This window comes from Tachypleus tridentatus, chromosome 13, assembly GCF_004210375.1.
Source record: "Tachypleus tridentatus isolate NWPU-2018 chromosome 13, ASM421037v1, whole genome shotgun sequence".
NCBI classification, from domain to species: Eukaryota; Metazoa; Arthropoda; class Merostomata; order Xiphosura; family Limulidae; genus Tachypleus; species Tachypleus tridentatus.
The window spans coordinates 163,320,221-163,336,779 of NC_134837.1; the positions used below are offsets into that span (position 1 = coordinate 163,320,221).

At 34.4% G+C, this 16,559-nt stretch overlaps 1 protein-coding gene across 3 annotated transcripts in view; it reads right to left on the bottom strand.

Annotated features, from left to right (window-relative positions):
* The window catches only part of LOC143237646 (cadherin-like and PC-esterase domain-containing protein 1), a 165,985-nt gene that overhangs the window by 34,356 nt on the left and 115,070 nt on the right, over positions 1 to 16,559 (bottom strand). For 2 of the 3 annotated variants that reach the window (XM_076477135.1, XM_076477134.1), the window contains exons 5-10: positions 16,308 to 16,426; positions 13,182 to 13,266; positions 9,564 to 9,750; positions 6,862 to 7,039; positions 4,601 to 4,788; positions 3,245 to 3,488 (exon numbers count right to left, since the gene is read on the bottom strand). In XM_076477135.1, coding sequence (XP_076333250.1) covers positions 3,245 to 3,488; positions 4,601 to 4,788; positions 6,862 to 7,039; positions 9,564 to 9,750; positions 13,182 to 13,266; positions 16,308 to 16,426 — 1,001 coding nt within the window. The remainder of the gene's footprint in view (positions 1 to 3,244; positions 3,489 to 4,600; positions 4,789 to 6,861; positions 7,040 to 9,563; positions 9,751 to 13,181; positions 13,267 to 16,307; positions 16,427 to 16,559) is intronic. The other variant, XM_076477136.1, reaches the window with a different exon arrangement.

Here is a 16,559-nt window from a genome sequence, read left to right on the forward strand (position 1 = left end):
GAAGTTAAACATATCATAATATCAACAGAATATCAGACTTAACGACGAAGTTGGTTGAAGAGTTTATTGTGAGAAGACACCTAGGAGCAACTTTCATTGGCCGGGGGTCATTGGAGATCTGACCAGATTCTGCATATCACGCGACATCTGCAAAACAACAATATCTAGAGGGATAGTAGCTAAGATGTCATTAAATTAAATGTCTGTTATAGAAAAGCCGTTCAGCAGAGTATCTGTGGACTTGACTGAATCATTAGCACCTGTATGTGACTAGAGCGACTGGTAACTGCTGGTAGTAGTCAGCTTTGCAACACATTATTCAGAAGCCTTAACACTGCTGAAGACAGAGATAGAGAAAGTTTGGGGGATAAGTTAAGTTAAAAAACTGGCTAAAAGAGTGGCTCGATGAAAGAAAGCAAAGAATTGTTACAAATGGAGTTTAGTCAAACTGGATATCACAAGTGGGGGTACCTCATGGCTTAGTCTTTGGACCTTTGATATTTTTTATTTACATCAACAACACAGATAAAAGAATGGTCAATAAATTACTTAAATCTGCAGATGATATTAAGGTCTTGGGTATTGCTTACTATGAAGAGGATGCTGCTGATTTATAAAGGGAATTAGACCATTTAGTGAGTTAGGCAAATACATGACAAATGGGTTTCCATTAAAATAATTGCAAGATAATGCATATGGGTTATTATAATTTGGATGAGAATAACTTTAACAGTGTCATGAAAAAGGGATCTTAGTGTAATAGTTGACCAATCTCTAAAGCCATCTAAGCATTGTGTTGTTGGTAGAGCAAGTAGGATTTTAAGTTGTATCTGTAGAAATATTGAATGTAAGTCTAAGGAGGTTATAATTTCACTGTATAGGTCACTGATTAGGCCGAATTTGGAATATTGTGTTCAGTTTTGGGCTCCTTACCTTAGGAAAGACAGAAAAATGTTACTAGAATGGTGCCTGGGAGGAAGTGGTTTAAATTTGTCAAATTGTTTTCTCTTGAAAAAAGAAGAGTTAGGAGAAATTGCTTGAGATGTTTAAGTTTGTAAAGGGAATTGACAGTGTTGAAGCATAATCTTTTTCATACTTAACAGTGAGAACAGTAGGATTAGGGGACACAAGTATAAATTATTATAGAGTAGAAGTCATCTTCAGTTAAGTCAGTTTTATTTTTCTGACAAGGTAGTTGGCTTTTGGATGTTGTAAAAGCAGTAAATTTAAGTGATTTTCAGAAAAACCTCGATAAGTATATTAATGATAAAGGCGAGCTGTAAGAGTTTTTAAAATTTATTTATTAATAGTTTAAATTTGTTTAAAGGATGAAACAGCCAAAATGGACTAATAGATCTTATATTTCCCAAAACGTTAAATATCACTGCACAACAATTTTTTTTTTTTTTAATTTTGCTTCCTGAAAATTTTTTGCTGATTGTGACAGGTACCTGGTGGGTATGCATAAATATAGTTTTGGTTTTGCTTCATCACGTAGGAACTCTGAGAAATAGACAGTTAACTGTTTACCGGCAATAACGTAGTTAATTGCTTTTATGTTTCTAATACGCTATTAAGTTCAACATAATTAAAAGTGTTTTGCTCCTGATTTTCGTTTGTATTCAATGTTCGATGCATCACGTTGCAGTGCTCAACAGTAGTCAGCAACCATTGACGGATTCCAGTTGCCCTGATATCATTTTTCCATTGTAGCAATGTCCTGGTGAAAGCAAATTCGGATGTGATTTTCGTGATCAACAGCCAAAAATCTATAAGGAACACCCAACAGTGTTCAAGGAGCAAAAACTTTGTTGTGCAGTGTTATATGTTATGTGTAGTGTTGTGCAGGTATAGTTTATAATGGGCATAGTAGGTTTAACTATCATACATGCAGAACCAGAAAACAGTGGCTTTGTCATAGAAGATAAAGACATAGTAAACCTAAGATCGCTGGATGGAACTGAGATTTACAAAGATATCAATATCAGTGAAAAACTCACTGACAAGCAGAAAAAAAGAATATACAGATAGACTAGGCAAGACAAACCTTGTGCAATACAAGATCGAGACCATTACCAGGGAACCAGTCAAGGTGAAGCCCTACTAGAAGTCTTATGCGATAATAGACCAACAAGGGAACTGCAAATCTTGTTGCCAACTGTACGAGGAGGTTTTATGTATGAACTGAAAACACTCTTTGCTTTTTGTGTAAGAAAATATTGTAAATATTTTTTTGAAGAGGAGCTCATTATTGTATATACAAGGGTGTTCACTGTAAGAGTTATTATTTACTTTATTTAGTGATTTAATATTTAATTATTATTTAGTTTCATAACAAGAGTGTTAAAAAGTTAATTATTTTAAAATAAATAGCTGTGAGAAGTTTTATTACATAGATCTGTATGTGTCGTTCGTTATCTTTATAGTTTAACTGTAGTACTAAGGTTTTGTAAAAGTGTTGACGTCATTTTTCTCGAAAGTTCAAAATTTTATCCTTATGTGTCATATTGTTGTTACTAGAGGACTAGATATTTTTAGGTTTTTTTGTCACGTGTTATAAATGCGTGCAGATACAGAGAGTAAGTAAAAGAAAATAGTTAGTGAAAGTAAATTTAGACTACGTGGTTGTGTTTTAGTCGTAACGCTCAATTTTTAAACCGAGTGTCAGTTATAATAACAGAGTAAAAAAAAATAATTTGTCTTGTCAAAGAGTGTTCTAAAGTTTTGATTTGGTTTGTTTTGAATTTCGCGCAAAGTTACACGAGGACTATCTGCGCTAGCCGTCCCTAATTTAGCAGTGTAACACTAGAGGGAAGGCAGCTAGTCATTACCATCCACCACCAAATCTTGGACTATTATTTTACTAACGAATAGTGGGATTGACCGCGACATTATAACACCCCCACGGCTAAAAGAGAGAGCATGTTTGATGTGACAAGGGTGTTCTAAAGCAACTGAACTCACCTATGTAGACTTTGAGAAAAACGAGAGAGGTATTTAAAGCTCTGGAAATAACTAATAGTGTAACGAATGTTTGAATATACGTTTGACTTGTTTTGAATATATTATTTTAAAACAAACGAATTGTGTGCTGTCCATTTAATGTTGACATACATCTACGGTAAAGAATTTGGCCCTGTAAAAGTGCCCTACAAATTTGAAGAATCTTACCAAAAGGTACAAGAAAAAATATATAACTAAGATTACTGAGGTATCGGCAGTTGGTTAAAAATTCAAAACCCACCATTATTCCGATTTCTTCTCCTACTTCTTCCAAAGCTTCGGAGACATCTTGGGCTACAGAACGAGATGTAAACAACATCTTTATTGTATCTGTAACAACTGCATTTTTTACCCGATTGGCTATCCATCCTTCCTGGCTTCGGGATTCCTGAAGGTTTGGCTGGCCATTAATCTCCGTGATAAAAGGGTAAAACGTGGAATTCAATATGACATCAAACCCCATCAACTGGAAACACTGGTGACACCTATGTCCAGACATGCTAATTAGGTCACAGTTAACAACAGTTGCTTTACGTCTAAGTACATATTCAGCCTCAAGTACGTAAGTAAATCTTGTCTCGTGAATAATTTGTAACTATAATTACCATAATGATATGTTTAGAAATAGTCCTAACACTAATTACACGATGTCCAAATTTGTAATAAGTTATAAATTTAATAATATCATTATATATTTGTCATCTAGGTTGTGTTTGAAAGGTTGTCAGATGAAAATATTAATTGGTGTATAAAAAGCTAAAATATTTATATTTTAATGACCGAATTATTTATTTTCACAGGGATTTTAACCATAAATACAAGTAACTTTCGCTTGCTTTACATTAGAGTAGCTTTTGTTTGAATTATTTTGTTTTTTGTTTTTTTTATTTACCCCTTACAACAAAATTCGCAGAAAATAAAATACTATATTTCATCGTAACAAGGAGCAAACAATTCGCAAAAATGTATTTGTATCCTGATAAATAAATGAATCTTCGTCAGTACATGGTTTCTTTCGTCCACTTATAACCTAAAAACCGTCATTTAATAAAAGAAAACGATAATTTGTTTAGTCTGAAAATATGTAAAAAAAAACATATTTTACTAATAAAGTTTGAATCCATGTTAACAGAAAAATACCAAATTTTAGTGGAAAGTAGTTTGGACACTTCTTATGTTTTTTTCTTCAGTTTCACCCAGTGGCATAGTGGTATTTCTGCTAAATTACAATGCTAGAAATCAGGTTTCTATACCTGTAATGGGCAGAGCACAGATAGCCTATTATGTAGTTTTGTGCTCGACTTCAAACAAACCTTTTCAGTTCACCATTTTTATTTATGTGAGAAACACATATAATGTTTACTTTGTAATCGAAGTTCCAATTCCTTGAATGGAATATGACATCGGGAAAGGATTAAATTTCTGTTTAAAAATAAACAGTGTATGCATTTCTGTCAAGGACAAACGTTGATTTGAAGAGGACATGAAGAATGTCCAAACTAGTTTACATTTACACTTGGTATTCTTCCTGTTGTGTGGAAATGAATTTTACTGTGTACTGTTTTACATGCTAGTGTCTATTAACCTATTATTATACCTTACTAAGTTCATTCCTTCTGCGGGGCTGCTAAATGTTGACGATGACGTCACTAGTACTTCAGCCAATAACAAAGTTTTTGTGATTATGTCATGAAGGTTGTTAAGGGTTTTTATAACGGCTTGCATGCCGTGATTCCGAGCCATGAAATACCAGAACTGTGCTAGGCTCCATAATCTACCTGGAATCTGTGAATATAAAGATTACGTATATTAAACAACAAACACAATTTTTTACACTAAGCGTTCAACTATTCAAAACATAAAATGTTAGAAATACAAAGACTTTTTAAATATATTATATCTATTTAATATTCATGTAAGAGCTTTCTTGCTTGTTTTGAATTTCGCGTAAAGCTACTCGAGGGCTATCTGCGCTAGCTGTTACTAATTTAGCAGTGTAATACCAGAGGGAAGGCAGCTAGTTATCACCACACATTACCACCTCTTGGGCTACTCTTTTACCAACGAAAAGTGAGATGGACCGTCACATTATAACGTTCCCACGGCTGAATGCAGTGTATAAGTTTTTATCATAGTGACTACAAAACACGTTAATATCAAAAGTATGTATGATAGTTTTTCACTACGATATATGCCCAGCTTACCTCTTTTTGATTAATTTGTGTTTAGGATTACTGATGAAGAGTAGAATTCTCTGAATCTAGTATAACACAGTAACACATGCTAATTAAAGTGTTGATTGAACTGGACGTGCCCTTGAACATAGAATTCAAAATTAAATATTTTTTTATATACTAAGTTTATTTATTATATCTGATATTGTGGGGCTATATAATGTGAAGAACTGTATAGTGGCCAATGACACTTTTCTTCACTTCATCTATCGATTGTATAAGTTTTTATCATAGTGATTACAAAGCACGTTCACGCCAAGAGTATGTCTGAAACTAATTGATACCGCTATTATAGTTTAATCTTAGCCGTTACAATATATAACAAAACGATTTTACCTTTCGTTATTTATTCAAGGAAATTTTATGACAAGCCCTATAACTTGAAAAGAACCTTCTTTAGATTGTCCTTCCTTCAATAAAATGCAATTTTTTTTATGAATTTGTCAATTTAGAGTTTTGCCCTAAACATTCTTGGTCAAATAACTAAAGGCAAAACTAGTTTATTATACGTATAACCCAAACTTAACAAAAACTTCTGAGCTAGCTCTATTGGACGCAAGCTTTCTTCGACATGAGAGAGACAGTTTGAATATTAAACTGATAAAGAGCTCGTAAGTGAACATAAATCTTTGTGTTTAATAAGTTGTAAAGTTAGTTACTCGTGGAATTTATTATGTTAATTTAATTTTTTTCCTACAATAAAAAAAACTTATTATTAAAACTTATATAATCCACATCATTACTTAAATAACAGGAAAAACAACATACACCAAAATCAACAAAACAGTAATTGAAATTCTAGTCATCAAAGCATCGAAATTCAAATTTTGAAGGTTACAATAGTCTTTAGCTTAGCTTAACACTTATTAGTATTTGCATACATACAAAATATAAATTAATGTTTCAAGTTACGATCAGTTAGAAAGTTGTTTAACTGTTGGTTGGTTTTGTCAAACACAATGTCATTAAAAATTTTCGACTCTACATTAACTGTTACGCAATAATTCTATTAACAAAACAAAGTAATAATGTAACGTTATAGAGACTAAACTGTTGTCGGCAGAATAAATATTTTAGGGAAATTACATCCTTTCCTTTTCCAGAGAAGCCTGAAATACTCACGTAGAAGATGAAATGGTAAGTGTTTAAGCAGGATTTTTTCCAAACATCTCTTAACTTTAAATGGTTTGGGATCGCGGATTCAGATCTCTGTCCTACCACTATTCGTTGGTTAAAGAGTAGCCCGAGAACTGTCGATGAGTGGTGATGACTAGCTAGCTAGCTGCCTTCCCTCTAGTTTTTCGCTGATAAACTAAGGATTGCTAGCGAAAATAGCTCTAGTGAAGCTTTGCGTGAAATTCAAAACAAACCAAATTTAACTTTAAGGAGAGTAACATACCAGGAGAAAATTCTCTATCCAAAACCCAAATTTAATATATTGTCTAAGTGCAACTAGGCATTCTCGTGATCTCTGGTTTGGGGTCATAAATGGGTCTTAATGTTCACTAATTTTTACGAATGTTTTTCAACTTTTACCTGAGTTGAAAATAACTCAAAATTATTTTTCACACACACACACACACACACACACACACACACACACACACACACACACACATAATACCTTTCGGAAGCTTCGAGTATAATCATAACGATGATATAGAAGTCCATCCGAATGAAGATAGGCTCGTAGAGGTGATAATGATGTTACCAATATATAGAGACGTAAACTGACTGGCTGACCAAATACTTTCAGTTGATTAGGTATAAGTTGTTGGATTATAACACGCCGATGTTCACTGCTGTAAATAAAATATATACTGAATTCCCTTTCATATAAAGAGTGGTGTGCTAGTTTCAAGTATTTGAAAACAAGTTTCCGAATAAGGAGAGAAACATTTTAAGTAAGTTTAACCAAACATTCTTTTTTAGAAAAAAAAACAAACAGTACATAAAAATGAGAGAAAAATTAATGAAATCTCACTTTTATTGGTTGGTTACGAACCAATATACGAATACACCTACTTCCACTTGTTGCTTGGAGTTTGGTAAATAATTTATAAACATAACAAGTAAGCGCTGGGTTTGTTACATATTATTAGTAAAGGCGTACACACCACACACAACATTTATTTCGTAGTCTTCACGTAGATGACAGGACTTCGCGTATTCAAATCTTTGTCATCGACAAGGTGTTGACTGCTTTCCTTCTAGTATATTGCTGCTAAAATAGGGACTTTTAGTGCAGATAGCCCTCGAGTAACAATAGATTTATCTTAGATTCAAAACAAACCAAGGTAAGATAGGACTTCGAGGGTTTGTATCATTCGCCACCATTAAAGCAGAAGCAAGGGAGAAAATTCAAATTGCTGTCAACAGGTCTGTACCATGGATAGTGCGAGCTGTGTAGTCGCACAGAGCCCTAACTCCAAGAAGGACGCCGATTGCCCGATTGACGAACAACGTGAACTAAAGGTTGAGTTGAGAGCGCCGAATTCATAAGTCGCACAGGACGCCCTCAAACTTCGGTACGGCACTGGCTGTGAAACTCCCAAAACTAAGAAAGTGTATAGAATAAGCGGATTTTTATTCTTTCTGTGTATGTCCAATAACCTTTAAAGGCTTCGTAGTGATCACTTGTCTGGAACTTGAAAATATTTTCGTCACAGACAAAGGAACAGAATGTACACGAATCGTTTTAATTATCATATAGATTTATACCGAAGGTTTAGTGGGATACATACAATTAACCTGAATAACAAAGACTCCAAACATATTAAAGTCCACGTGATTGCATTCTTTCTTTAAATCAGTTTTCTGCTTGTTACGAAACCTATCAAGAAAAGCTATTTCTCTAATCTGTTTGTCAGAAGTAAAATACGCTATTGATAGTTACTAACACGTTAAGTGTCCTCTTAAAATAAATCAAAGTTATTTATTACAAGCGTATGATCTTGGACATTTTCTTAATTGTTGAGTAAAGAAAACTTTATGTATCTCAGAACAGCTGGTATGGCTATTAACACTTTTATTGATAAGCAGAGAACAACGTTTCGACCTTCCTACGTCATCTTCAAGTTAACAAAGAGAGTTGCAGCTGACCATTGCCGGACACATGTCTTAGGGATGAGAGTATAAACGAGTACGGGATTGTAGGTGGCGCTGCAGTTAGATGTTAGGTTATTAATTATTATAGGTATAAAGGTGTTCCTTTATATTGGTTTATTTTTGGTTTGAGTTGTTGTACAAGTAGGGCGTCTTTGATTTTGTGTATTTATATTTGTTTCCCTACTTAGTATCCGAGATACATTTTTATTTCAAGTGTGTTTCTCATCATCAAAAAAGAAAAGTTTAGTCGAGCCATCTTGCGGAACGTAGTTTAATATTTACATAACTATATTGAAAAGGTAAGTTAAATAAATTTTTAATCGAGACATAGCAGCTCATAAAACGACACTCAATTTTGCTTTTTGAAGTACAAACTTTTATCTCATAGCTTCATCATATCTTGACTGACTTGAGATCTAAATACAGTTTGTGACTCTGAAGATCAAACCTTTTCGATTGATGTATTTGATTACGCTCAAAGTCTCATATGGTAAATTATTCTAATCCTACCTGAAAGAATTTCAGTAGGTTGGTAAGGATCTTGAGGAGTAATAAAATCGATTTGGGTACACGCGCACGCCTCGCGCTTGATATTGCTGGCGCACAAAAACATAGCTAATAACATGAAGGAAAAGGTCTCATGGATTAATGCACTGTAATTCACGCTTAACAAATCTCAAGTACCTCAGCTCTTGTGGATCACCTCTTTTTCTATATTGAAAGTATTTGTGAGTATGATTTGGAGAAAAAGATGTACAGTGGGTATTAACTGGCAACGAATATTTTCCAAAGCTCAAGGCATTTGACTAAAATTGTAGAATAATAGAAATTAGTAAAAAATTAGATGTTTTATTTCCATTGTATAGTATTATATAAGAATTTATCGACTGCAGAGTAAGAAAACTAGTGTCAGTATGCTGTTCAAAAATCAACTTTATAGATGAATAATATTACGAAGACAACAATAACAAACATTAGTTGGTACGTGTGCGAGGGTAGCAAACATTTAATTTTTGAACGTTTTGAATATACATATTTTAAAAAAAAATTAAATATTTGCTTCGTCGTACACGTATCAACCAATGTTTGTTATTGTTGTCTTCGTGATATTATTTACTATTTAAATAACTTTCCAGGTCAGATTTTGCTACATGTATAACCTATAAAATGTTGTGTATTTTCACTCTGAAGTAATTGTTATAAATCTCTAATTCTTACTTTTCAAGGTCTCTTTGGCCTTCTTGCGTGAAGATGTCTAATAATTTTGGCCCACTTTTGTCAACTGATGACACGGTTTTTAATATCCACTGAGCAGAAGTACCAAATGCTTGCGCCACTTCCTGGAACTGTTGACGTTGTTCCGGTAGCGAAAAACAAAGCGGCACTGGAAGTTGTCGCATGGTGGCTGCAATGATATTTTGTTAGAAGTTAAGAGTTGATAAGGGATGATGTCAAAACTAAAGATTCTAACTTTTACACTAAATTAAGATAAAAACAAACAAACCGTAACTATTCAACATAGAGAATTCAGTCAAATGGACATGAAGTTAAAAGTTGTAATGATTGACAACTACAGTAAAACAAAACAAAAACAAGTAAATCTACAATATTACAATGCGACATCATCAGATACAACCATTAAATTTCATAATAACAACGTAATGCACATTTAGGATTATACACTGTAACAATGATACGTGATTCTAGATGAACATGGTGGGACCACAGCAAGCCTTTTAAAATCAAACACTAAATGAATACCAGGTGCATATATAATTTCAAGTTGCAAGTTGTGATAAGGGCATTTAATCGAAAGTAACACACTGACAATCGCAGGTGAACCTATGCAATAACATATGTACCAAGAGAATGTCCATATACATGTACTATAAAAGATTATACCAACGACACAAAGCTTTACATTATATCAAAGTGACAACGTTAGATATACGAGGTCTGTTTGAATTGCGCGGCTCCAGTTGGTTCCAGTGGAATCCGCTTGGTGTCGCTAGGTTCGCACAGATCAGCTGACTACGACGCCATTTCCCGATTGCAGATATCTTCATTTGTGTATTAGCTACGCGGTTTTAAGTGAAGTGCGATTTTTTTGTTTGGCGGATTTCAGAATGAATGACCTGAAGGAGCAACGACTTGCTGTGAAATTTTGTGTCAAACTTGGAAAATCTGCGACTGAAACTATTGCTATGCTTAACACGGCTTACGGTGATGTTGCTATGAAGCGTACGGCATGTTTCAAGTAACATGAACGTTTTAAGGATGGTCGACAGTCCATTGAAGATGATGAGCGTCCTGGACGTCCTTCCACGTCAACTGACGACTCACACGTCGACAAAATCAACACCCTGGTGCGGACAAATCGACGTCTGACTGTCAGGGAGCTTGCTGAAGAGTTTGGGATATCAGTTGGATCTTGTTACGAGATTTTGACCGAAAAATTGAAGATGCACCGCGTTGCTGCGAAATTTGTGCCTCAGAACTCGTGCGTTTTTGGCCAAACACTCGATCACTGTTCTTCCCCACCCCCTACTCACCTGACCTTGCTCCTTGCGATGTTTTCTTGTTCCCCAAACTCAAAAGACCCTTGAAAGGAAGAAGATTTAAGACGATTCCCGAGATTAAGGCAAATGCGACGAAGGAGCTGGAGGACATTACAAGAGAAGCGTACCAGGACTGTTTCAACAAGTGGAAATACCGTTGGGATAAGCGTGTGCGTTGGGGAGGAGAGTACCTTGAAGGGGTCCCAGACCTGTAACTTCTAAATAAAGTACATTTTGTTTTATGACGTCAGTCCGCGTATTTTTTGAACAGCCCTCGTATTAATACACTGCGAAACGGCAGATGCATCTACAGTAAAACGATTCAATAAAATATATGTGCATGTATTATAAAATAAAGCGAAAAGAACGCTGAAATATTTCAACAATGGCAAATACATCTACAATAACCCTGTGAGAACATTCACATACATACAACAAAGGCAGTTGCAAACAATGTTAAAGGAATCATTTGGCTCGTTGTTATGTATAACTGAACATTCAGGAGCCCATAAGCGCTCTGTTTCCGCTAAAAATGAATGTCATCTTAGTCTAATATAAGAAGCAAAGAAAGGAACGTAGAAGCTTTTAAAAGATATATCGTTTAATTCTCTAAAGTGTAATTTCTAGTGTTCTAGTTTTTGAAACCTAATTAATTATAAACATTGGAGAAATTCTCTTTCTTTGAAATGTGAGAACAACGAGCGAATTTGCAAAACAACGTTTTATTTATTTATTTTGTTTTGAAATTTTTAAAGAGAGAAGCGTTTAATTTGCGAATGGAAGCGTTGAAAAGTGTCAGCCGTAAGATCTAAGTGTGAAAGAGATGTGGATGCACTCTGAATCAAGTCGCTACTGAAGTATCTTTAGTCTATCGATTTTCAAGTTAAAAGCTTCGTCACCTAATTCGCACCTGATACAAATTAACTTATCGAGATTCTGTTTTGCGTTGATGGAATTCGTTGTCTAATAGATTAAATACAGTATAGTCAGTTTCTTGTGTGGATGAAAACGCAATACCCTATATTTACAATTTAAAAACTACAGAAGTAAATGCCGTTAGCAACTAAAAGTGGAAGCGGTTTTAAATAAAGTAAGCTCGTGTTATTAGTAATAACTTTTTTACAGGTCAGCATGAACAATAAAAAAACACTTTTTTTTAGATTCTTTGTCTTTGGTGTAGAAAAGTAATAATTTTATCAGCGACCCCTATTACTGTTTATGTAAAGCTAGGTGACAACATATATATACTGTCTACAGTGTTCACTAGTTGAAATCGTTTATTGATTCTCTCTAGCAGACTGATGATTCATGAATACAAATATCATTTTTAGTTACGACCTTCTGCTATAATTATTAAACAACTCAAGACGTATCTCAAGCAGAAAATATTTTGCAAAATCATCACGTGGTAAACTTTGAAAGGTTATTGTTGCAACTATGCTGTGAACAAGTTTACAACATAACGTATCACCACCACGTGCTCAGAAGGTAAGACTATGAGACGTGAAAATAATGAAATAATGAAAAAAATGCTCAAAATTGGTAAAACGCACGTCTGTGACAAAAACTTTATATTTCTTTGTAACGTTTCAGGTAAAATGCCATAGTCAGGTAGTTTAAACTGTGTTAAATCGCGAACAATAGACAATAGACAGTATACACGCTGCCACCTAGATTGTTTTTTTTTTTTCATTATTTCGTCCTTTATAAAGTTAGGCAACTCTTCTGTTTATTGTAAAATGAGCTTATGGTAGTTTCACTATCCACATCATGGTGTAGACAGTAAGTTAATCTGAACCATTGTTTAATAAAAGTCTGTGTGCAATACTTAAAACTGGCAAACAGCTGTATCGATTGTTATCAGGTGACAATGAAATCGGCTTTTGGATTTGACCTCCCTATGTCACCCTTGGGAGCTCTAATGCCATTTCCGTGTGTCCCGTAATCTTCGTAGGCACTAGGGATGACACTTCAGGCTTCAACAGTTTATACTAAGAGTAGAAAATTTATTCCTTCAGTGTAATGTAAAGAACAACCACACGTTATTTTCCTTTAACGTAATGTAAAGGAGAACATAAACACAATAGATATATTTTCCACAGGGTCTTGCAGTTGTAAATTAGGTTAAAACATTGCAAAGTGTCTCCAAAATATTGTTATAATCAAATATCTATAAGTGTTTAAATCTAGGTAACTCTCAAGTCCGAGTTCAGTTACCTGCTGTGTCCACTTAGACTCTTAGAGCAAGGAAACAAACAAAAGTAATATATTATCTCACCTGACAACTGTTTTCCTTTCATTATGGTGGAACAGAACGCTTCTTTCTTCCACAAGATACCCTGTAACCCAGGGATTCGGTTAACCTGTTGTGAATAAAATTACACGATTTAGTCACATATGTTTATAGTCTTAGCAATAATTATTTACATTCACATGGAGGTCCGTGATTATTACCGAATCTAATATGATGATACACACCTTATATAAATATTCATGGCCACATAATAATACACTATTTTGGTGTTTCTTTTCCATTAGTTTTGTGAATTACATCTTCTGTTTCGTGTCTCCATTTTCTTTATATTTATCTCCTTTGTTTGTATTAGCACCGATGTAAGCATTTTGATGATAACAAAAAATACATAACCAGGCGCAGGTTCACATCGTCGCTTACTAGAACTTTGTGTAATTCGTTCAGAGCAGTTCGAAAAAAAAGAAACAACAGGTAATTATCATTCCTGTGTGGTATGGCAAAAATCTGAAGTACAATTTAAGTCAGATTGGTTAATCTATGTAGAATAAAGCCCAGCTCTCAGAAAACTGATTTTGTTGTTCCAATCTTTCAACACGTTGCCAGTGGTTTAAAGGTGTTCAAAATATCTGGACAAAACTTTTTCAGCTTTTCTGGAGCCACTAACAACTGTACTTAATGAGAACTCAGCCTAAACAACATTATTTTCTGAATAAGCTCTGCTGACATCCCCCGCTGGTACAGCGGCAAGTCTATGGATTTACAACGCTAAAATGAGGGGGTTCGATTCTCCTCGGTGGACTCAGCTGATAGCCCGATGTTGCTTCACTATAAGAAAACACACACACACACACACACTGTTCGTTAACTCTTACTTATAAATGGTTAGAAATTATAAAAGAAATGTTGACAACGCCCCCTTTTGCAATTAGAATTAATTAAGTGAAAATTCTCCAAGCAAACAATAAATACAATGACATCCACGAAATTATAAAGATTTAATTAATTTGCATATCATGAAGACAATCCTTAATTCTTTCACACGTTATGAGGAAATGTCTTTACACTTGATGGAATATTTCGAATCTTACCAGCACATGAAACACCTGAACTTGAAACATTTTTTAATCCAAATGACATATTTTATTGCGCATTAGCAAATATTTAGTTCAATGAATTACTAGTGGTGGCGAACCAATCAATATAATACTTTATCTGCCATATAGATGGCTGAAATCCATGTAGCGAATACTTCAACAATCGATTCTCATTGTGCCAGCGAAGTTATCAAGTGGACATGTTTCTCAGTCTTAACAGTGCATGTGACTCTTTGTTACCTGGATGTCTCTTTGTGGTCTCGAGAATCATGAAGTACTGCCTATTTTATTTGTGGCCAAGTGTTGACGTCTTTCACACTTCTCACATGCTCACTAATCCTCATATTATGGCCACTGTTGTAACCAGAAGTAATAAAACGACGAGACAGATCCAGAAAGTACTACAATATTCTAGGAACATTTGAACCCTTGCAAACGTAATGTAATTTGAAGCAGTCTTCCTTCATAACTTCTGAGGGTCGCTGGTTCGAATCCCCGTCACACCAAACATGCTCGCCATTTCAGACGAAATTCGAAACAAACCAAACCAAATTTTTCATGAATAAATATTATTATAATTTCCAGTGACTTTTAAATATAATAAATAGTTATATCAAGTTAACAATATATAAAACACAACGATATCAGATCTTTATTTGAAGTTAAGCACAAAGCTATACGATGGGCCATATTTGTGCTCTGTTCACCGCAGGTATCGAAATCTGGTTTCTAGCGTGTAAGTCCACAGACATACCACTATGTCACAGGTGGGGGATCTGACATTTTGTAAAATAGTTCTATATCACTTTAACACTTAATTTTTGACAGCCGTTATTCAAATTTCACTTTGATAAATTTGTGTCCTCCCCTTCATTTTGATAATTGGATAGTCCACTGCATCGTGTTCAAGGTGAACATTTGCATCCTCATTTCATAAAACCACTGTCGCAAGCCTAGAGAAGTAATTTAACATTCAATAACTTTCTAAAACATTGTCCATTGGCGCTTACATTAGTCACATCCAATGTCTCCATAATGATAGCTAAAGTTACAGTGGATTGTCACAGGCTATTTTCCAAAATATTCGATTTAACAGTATGTTCCTTGCTCCTGTTTCTCTTAAGGTCACTGTCAAGACCACTCCATGTCTTGTTGAGCCCACACGTGGCTACGATCATGATATGACGTAACTTTTAGCTACGTCTATGTGATAACAGTGGATTTTTTTTTTTCCTTTTCGCTCTTTTCGTTATAATTCTGTTATTACATTCCAAAATGATAACTAATTTTTGGTCTTGCCATTCAAATCGAAATTCTGTTTGTTTTTCTTTGTTGTTCGCTGCAGTTCTTCAAATCTTGTTGATTATATAGGGTATTAGTTTGTGTTATTGTGAAACATAATAATAACGACACTCAAATTTTGTAGTTTAATAACTATAGTATTCTAAGACATTCCTTTTAGACTCGTCTTTCCAGGTTCCATTCGTAGTTTCTGTCGTTTTCCTTCCATCAACTTTCTAAATGACTTGTTTTACTTATCAAATAAGTTGTTAAGAGTTTTCACGAACCCGGTAAAATTAAAAAAGAATCGTTATTTCTAAGAATCATGAGTGAAAGCGAAGAGAAAAATGTTATAATTGGTCAACCGTAGGATATCTGCCATATCCAGTGTCGACGAGGCCTTTCGTCTAATAGCAGGGCACGTTAACCTGGCTGGGATACAATAGATACAGTAACGGTTTAGGCGATATATGTATAAATTTTTGATGATCAAAAATTCTTACGTAAGTTAAGCTAGCATAAGTATTTAGTTGCAATACAAAACCATACCTTACAAAATCTAATGGTTACAAAACACGTATTAATATTAGTACAATGCAATGATGCAGTGAGAACAGAACTAATTGTTTGTTTAATATTAATTATTTCCTTGCAATTTGTTTTGCAGTGGTTGAGAAACTAAAATCATATATTTTGCAGTAACGTAATTTCGTACATCTGATAAATGAAATTAACTGAAGAATAATTTGTTACTTGTTTGTAAATACAATCTCACCTTTTGTGCTTGTGATAGTTGCTCCATTTCTTTCCTTTGTAAACAGTGCGTGAAGTCTTTCACGCTGAAGGTCATACAAAGCATCAGATGCCAACCTAGAATTCGGGTGTCGTCCGAATCTTTGAATAATGCAAAATACGAAAGTTCAAATTCAAATTGAATCGCAATGGTTGTGTTTAAAATAAACAGTGTGATTCTAAAGGTTTTAACTAAACTCGTCCATAGTTGGTGGTAGTTAACAGTCAAACATAG